Source organism: Chenopodium album, chromosome 7 (assembly GCF_948465745.1).
Source record: "Chenopodium album chromosome 7, dcCheAlbu1.1, whole genome shotgun sequence".
NCBI lineage: Eukaryota > Viridiplantae > Streptophyta > Magnoliopsida > Caryophyllales > Amaranthaceae > Chenopodium > Chenopodium album.
This window is the reverse complement of record NC_137840.1, coordinates 64,950,109-64,957,939: the sequence shown is the minus strand read 5'-3', so window position 1 is coordinate 64,957,939 and position 7,831 is coordinate 64,950,109. Positions and strand designations below refer to the sequence as shown.

General features: G+C 30.0%; 1 protein-coding gene across 1 annotated transcript; it reads left to right on the top strand.

Moving 5' to 3' along the window:
• The first annotated feature begins 3,198 nt into the window (after positions 1-3,198).
• On the top strand, positions 3,199-6,596 carry LOC145639186 (petal death protein-like). Its single transcript, XM_081690354.1, has 6 exons — positions 3,199-3,506; positions 4,805-4,878; positions 4,979-5,061; positions 5,163-5,187; positions 5,292-5,458; positions 6,010-6,596. Exons 1-6 carry the CDS (start codon positions 3,304-3,306, stop codon positions 6,370-6,372), a joined length of 915 nt encoding a protein of 304 aa, XP_081546480.1. The 5' UTR covers positions 3,199-3,303; the 3' UTR covers positions 6,373-6,596.
• Positions 6,597-7,831: the final 1,235 nt, after the last annotated feature.

Sequence of the window (7,831 nt, the reverse complement as noted above, 5' to 3'; positions counted from 1 at the left end):
TTCTTTTTAATTTTTAGGAAATAATACTGCTTACTATAAAGCATTAAAGTCAATCAAAGTAAAGCATATGAATAGTATGAATGCAATTAAAAACAGCGAGGGAAGTATATATCTGTGGTTTACAATTAAAATTCCGAGTAGACATGATTCCTTGTTATATTAACAATAATTTTCGATACAATGATTTTTAATTGCAACACTTTTAAATTTCAAGTTAGTAAATGCTCCGTATCATTTATTTCGTTACAAATTAATAAGGATGAGAGAAGAAGGTAGAAATAACACAACAATTTTTAATTATGGCAAATATATAACGGATTAAGTGTTTGACATAATATGAATGGAAATTAAATTACTTCCTCAATTCCCTTTTAGTTGAAACACTTGTAGATTTACCCTATCATCATCTTCTTTTATCTGACCCTATTATTTAGCTTATATGTTGAGCAAAATATAACACAAGGATTTAGGTGGTTCAAACAATTAGGAAGGGGATTCGTGATCTTCTCTTCACTATAATGGAAAAGATAATATAAAATCGAGGAATATAAAAATAAGGAGTCCTAATTACTTAATGGCTTAAGAGTGTGATCTAATTGATCTCTCAGTTCTTTTATGACATAAGAAAACCCTAAGCTAATAAACCCAAGAGTACTCCCCAATTATAATTCTAATAGCCATCACATGGAGAATTATGATTTTAAGAACATTTCATAAAGTATGCTATATATGCTTGGATCAGATTAAAAACGTCTTCACTCGCCTAGGTACATGCGTAAATGCGTTAGGTTTGTGCAATGAACGAACGTGTCCCTTTCATAAAAAAGGTAGAAATAAAGCTTCTCCCCGATGCCACATAGATGTGTTGAGCGTGTTTTATTAACATGATTTTCACTTATATAAACTTATCTGAACTTTGACCTTATCAAAACTTAATTTAGTTGTAATTTATATTTGGGGTAACCCTTATTTGAACTTATTTTTTCTAAACTAAACTTATAAAAACCTAACTGAATTTATATAAACTTATTATGACACCTGAAAATAAGGTGAACAAAACTCATGAACCTTTAGTGCATATTTGTTGGTTACGAGTCATATACAAAATAATTGATATGAAATGCACATTTAAGATATGTATAGAAGTATACAACATGCTGGTTTAATACCTTTTTTAAATAATTTTTTAAAAAATGTAAAATTTATTGATTTTGTAATAAGAAGAATTAAGAAATAATTAATGTAGGCCTTAGAATCTACTTGAATTATTCATTTTGGCCACACCTAGTCACTCTCCCAAATTTGATTACACAAAAATGGGCCATGAACAACATATGGTGGGGGAGGAATATAATGCCTTTCAACTTGAATAGCTGTATCTCTAAAATAGTTCCTACGAGGAATCTTTCTTCAAGATTGTGAAATTCCAAGAGGGTATCCTAAGTCTTTACCAATTACCTGGCTTAGATACGTCGTCCATAATTTCTCTAAGACAACCTTTTACTTGTTAATCAACAATTGTCACTGTACAATAATTAAGTTGTTATGTACCATGCACAAGGTATACATTATAATACAGTAATCGTCGTGCATAAACCTTTATCTGAATTTATTTGTACTTAAAAAAGAGTTGAGCAAATAGCGTTTTACCATTTGATGAAAACAAAAAACTAACTACTCCGCATTTGAATGTGTTAAAAGTTGAGTATTTAGGGTCTGTTCTTATTGACTGAACTCAGCTGAACTGAACTGAATATTTCATAAGAGAAGGAAATTAGGAGCTGAACTGAACTGAACTGAATTTCAACGTAAGAGAACAGGTCCTTAACCTAATGAAGTTATTATACAAGGTTGTTGAGCATAATGGCATATTTAAGTACATGGAGACAGAGTTTGTGGCATGAGAATTACTTTCAAATTGATTTATATAGTGATTATTATGTAATATGGAGTAATTTGTTTCTTTCTTAACTTGCAGCTCTTTACTATGCAGCTAAAATGATTCAGTACTCCATGCATTATTATTTGAGAAAACAATGGTCACATGTACTATATTATGAGATCTAAACAATTACACATTTTTTATTCGAAAAAAACAATTAAGATAAATAGATAATGGATTTGCTAACAAACCTTAACATCTTTATTTTTTTATTGATAAACAAGAAGTACATGTGACCAACAAAATGATTTTACTTGTAGGTTTTAGTAATGTTCAAAGGTGGTTAAATCTAAGATTGGATCTTGTAATCCAACTACTAGTTTACAACGGTTTGTTTTTTTTTTTTTATTTAAATTAACTACTTGCAATTTATCCTTTAAAACCCATTTTATGTCTACGTTACATGGACTTTTTATTTTACCTCAAATGCCCCTGTCTGATATGATCCTCGTCTCCTCGGCCCTCGAACAAGTATAATATTTGGACACTTCACGGTCCTCTAACAACTTTTAGTTCAAAATTATGAATTTTTTTTTTACAAAATAGCTGAGCTAAACGTTTGGACATGTACCCATGCAAGACATGGATACCGAAATTTGACTCGAACCCGACCTGCTAACCCAAATTTCCACCCCTAGCTTGAACTCAAGACCTCCCTTAAGCGACATCAAGTTACATACCACTTGAGCCAACTCTAATTAATTACACGGAGTATTTATTAGTTATTTACTAACTTTAATTTATCCCACCATGATGAGTACATCTTGCGCTTACAAAAATAAATTAATACAAAGTAAATATTTTATTTAAAAAGGAGCTAATCTTTTTTTTTTTAAAAAAAAGAAAAGGAGCTAATCTTTTAAGCTTTCAACATTATATTCCACAAATTATAATCATAACATTCATACATATAATTTTAAAACACATGTCCCTACAACCCTAATAATTTTCAAATTAATACGCATATAATGATAACATTGCCAAGTAATCACTCACTTTAGGGGGTCTAGTGGACCCACAAATACTATTTTCCTCCCTCCAATTACATGTTTTCCTCTAAGCAAATTTAACCAAAACAACAAATCACGAAATTTCCTTTCTATAAAAATAAAAAAATGTTAAAAAGTTAAAAATAAACGAAATTTCGGACCCCTTTTAATTAAAAATTAATATCTTTTGGTGCAACTTTTATTTTAAAATGTTATGACTACGTACCATATCTTGGTACTCTACTACTATAAATAGGGTAGCAAACACACCAAACAATAAACACAAAACACAACTTCTTTCTAGTGATCATCTCCTCCTTCCTTCCTTCATTCTACCATATTTTTCTTAGCTCTTTTTCTTCTTACTAGAAAATGGGTTCTCTTGAGGGTTCTGCTCCCGTAGGAAGGACAACCGTGCACCGGTTGATCGCCGAGGAAGGATCCGTGTTGATGCCGGGTCTCCAAGATCCCTTCTCCGCCGCCATTTGTGCCAAGACCGGCTTCAAAGCTTGCTTTGTCTCTGGTTTTGGTGTTTCCGCTGCCCTTCTTGGCTTGCCTGACTTTGGCTTGCTCACGTATATTTCTTACTTCTCTTTATTCTAGTACATTGTTAATAAATTCTCTAAATTTTATTAAATGATTATATTCATCGTTAAAAATCATGGAACTGATAGCTATTGCATTGGTATTTAGAAATGTCAAATTTTATGTTGTTAAGTGATAGTACATTGATATATAGAGTGACATATGCATGATCTAATACAATTCATAAAAAATGATCAAGTGGTCAAATATAATACATAAAAGAATCTAATATAAAATGATAAGGTATAATCTGATCTGATCTGAATTGAATTATTTTACGTGAAATTTATGATTTTAAATGCAAGATGCTTAATTATTAGTCTTTGTAATTATGAATCTAAAAGCATGTGCTCCTATAGTTGTATAGTCAACATGATGGAAACCAATTTATTATGTCCTATTAAAGGTGACATTTAGGCAGCTACTACATGTTTCGCAACCTTTTTAAGGTATTGGGCAAGTGGAAATGATTTGGTACATTTTGACTTAAAAATAATATTGATAGGATTTGAAACCCAAAAATATATTATTTTTGAAACCAAAAATATTGTACTATTACTATTGCACCCGTGTTTTAAGAAATGGACATTCTATTGGAAAGTATAAATAGATATATCTAATGAAAAAGTTTATGATAGAAAATTTTATGTAAATATTTCGAAAATTTATGCTTAGTTTATGTAGTGGGTGGTATGTTAAGTCCCCTTCAATGAACTATATAATGCCATGCCAATTTTTAGGATGAAAAAGCGAATAAAAGGTATTTATTTTCGCTTTTTTTTTTGGTCAATTGCGAAAATTGAAGTTTATGCCCCGCCAAAAAAATAGATATGGAGTATATATTTAGAAAAGAAAAAAAATATGAAAATGGCGCTGTCTAAATATTTTGATAAAATTATGTGACATGCTAAAAGTTTAATGTGAAACTTTTTTATTTGTGTTCTATCAATACAAACATTTTTAAAAGTATATTGAATTTTTCTAATTTAGATAGATGAATTATGCTCATCTTAAATAACCGATTTCACACTTCCATGAAGATGATTAAGATTATTCAACTCAGAACAGTTCCTAATTTGGGGTTTAGTGAAACAATGGTGGCTAATTAGTTTTTAATTGTACAAAATAAAATAACTTTTGTATTAGGTGTACTATCTTTTCACTTATGTCAAGCTTTGAATATTAATTGTATTATCTTGTAATAACTGCCAATGGAAGAATTTTTCTTTTTAGTAACACCTTAGAATATACTCCGGAGACTAATAATGTTAATTATTATTTGATACAGAACTACTGAAGTTGTGGACACTGTAGCTAGAATTACCGCTGCTGCTCCAAGCTTATGTGTTGTTGTTGACGGAGGTAAATTAAATATATTAATCCACTAATTTCTTAAATATTTTCTTGATTTTTAAAAAGTACGTTACTAATAAAAGGGACAATGTATTTTGGCTTACGTCAGACACCGGAGGTGGTGGCCCCCTCAATGTCCAAAGGTTTATCAAACAATTGATTGCCGCTGGTGCCAAGGGTGTCTTCCTAGAGGTACCAATTATTGAACTTAACCTTTTTTTACACTAAATAATAACTTTGCATTTACTAATCATGTGATTTTTTTTATTTTTTTATTTTTTTTTTCTCTATAGGATCAAGTATGGCCCAAGAAGTGTGGTAAGTATTTTGGCAGTTGACTTTACCACTATTTTGCAAGTATATAAATTAAATCTATAATGTGATTAATTACTCCTTTTTTTGTTGTTTAATTTCTTAATTAGGTCACATGCGTGGTAAGAGTGTTGTACCAGCAGAGGAGCATGCCCTTAAAATTGCAGCTGCAAGAGAAGCCATTGGTGATTCTGATTTTTTCTTGGTAGCAAGGTCCGATGCTAGGGCTCCCCATGGTCTACAAGAAGCCATTAGAAGGGCTAACCTTTACAGAGAGGTAATTTAGTCGACGATATAATTTTTTAGTTACCATAAATTTAAATTATTATATTAATCATAAAAACATAGGTGTAGTCACGCCAAACTAGTGGACCCGATAAGTTACGAGGATTTGAATATAGAGTTAAAAAATATAATCCTAACATGTTCGGATTGGATCTAAATCAAGATCAATTTAGTAATGTGTGGTGGAGTATAATTATAAAAATATATATAAAAAAGAAATTTAATGAGTACTAGCTATTTATATGTGTCCACTATTTTCCCAAGTCAAACCACTTGGATCATCCAGCACATGACTACTGTTTCTAGCCTATAACTTGTCATACATGAGAATTTCATTTTCATACAGATCACATATCTTTCAACATTGAAAGACTAATGACAATTACTACTAAGAACAATTGGCAATTAGTGTGATGGAACCCTATTTGATTCTTTTAGATTTTAAATGGTCCAATATAATCCTTAAATTAACGGTTGTAAATAATATAGATAATTATTTATTTATAATTGTATTTTGATAGAATTATCCAATTTGGTATATAGGCCGGAGCTGATGCTACATTTGTTGAGGCACCTGCAAACATCGAAGAATTGAAAGAGGTTGTCAGGGATGTCAAGGGTTTGAGAATTGCAAACATGATCGAAGGAGGAAAGACCCCATTGCACACACCCGCTGAGTTCAAGGAAATGGGATTCCACTTGATTGCTCATTCACTATCAACCATCTATGCTACAACCAAAGCTTTGGTTGAAATCCTTAGGGTTCTTAAGGACAAGGGTACCACTAGGGATGATTTGGACAAAATGGTTACATTCTCCGAATTTAATGACATGATTGGGTTGGAATCTTGGTATGAGATGGAACAAAAGTTCAAGAACTTCACCCCAAAATCTTTGGAGTCCTAAAACCATCCTATTTAGCATGCATGCCAAATTATGGCATTAGAAATCATGAATTTGAGATTTGAATTCTTGATATTGTCACTTGTTTAGTATTGTTTGAAATAATGCATGAGTAATGCTTGTTAGTTTGATTATTTATGTGAGGTCAAGATTCACATAAGATGTAATCTTTTGTTTATTTAGCATTATTAAGTTTATTCTTATAAGTTTCATGTTTATTTAATTTACTTGTGAGAAATGAATAAAATAATTCATATTGCTTATTTCCTTCAAGATGTCTTTATTTTTATTCTCCTTGTTGAAATTTATGGTGGGGGCATAACCTTTTTATTTATATTTTTTTTTTTAACTAGACTTGACTTGATATTGATTATCAAAAAAAAAATATTAAAATTATCACTAATAAATTATCAACTTTCGTGATACACGCCATTGTGCCGTGTGCACCTAAAATGATTAGGGTCAATGACTTCTAAATGTGAAGAAAATTAATGGAATAATGAAGCGAATTAATTAATTGACAACCTATCAAAGGCATCAAGAGATCGAACACTTAAATCCGAATCCTAAATCCGATGATAATTTTTTAATTATATGAAAATTGTGGAGTTTTGTTATTACTTTCCCATTTTCACTCTTTTTTCTTAATTACTTTATTCATAATTTTTATACACATATCAACTAGTATTATTAACCAATTAAATCCAACTAGTACCAAATTCACTAAACAATCATACTGTTTTATTTTTCAATTAAAGTATCGACTTGATAATATTTAATTTTAATAAATATGTTTGCTTTGTTATTTATATATCTATTACTAGTATATGTTATTTTAAATTTTTTTTCTTCAGTTTTTTTAATTACTTTATTAATCATCCTCTCTTACTCCTCACAATCACAAACCACACATAGGCTATGCTCTATTCACTTTATATAAAGTTTAACAGTTTGGTCTAATCTAGTTTGATATGAGCTTTTGTTAGTTTGGTTTGAATATTTTGTTTAGTTTGAATTGCTATTTACATATATAAATTTTGTTTGGTTTGATTATAATTGTTCTAGTCTTGTCCAAAATTTTCTAATCTCATTTGGCAAGAATAAGAAGAGAACAAAAACCTTAATCACTTGTTATTGATTAGTCCAATTTTATTATTTTAATTATCACATTTTTCTCACTTTTTTCATTCAATTCTCTCTTGCCTTAATTCTCTTACAACAAACTAGTAATAATCAAAAACATTTAAGAACTAATGACTCAAAGTTAAATTCATAGTTGAATACTCGTATAAAGTACTACAATAATTACGTTCTAACTTTGGTTGTTTGTACAAAATGAGCTCAATGGTTGATAGGCCGATTTCAACTATAATTTACTTATTACTCCTTGCATCACTAAAATTTCTTCCTGTAACTTGTGATACATACTCAGTAACTAAAATCAAACACCATTTACATTATC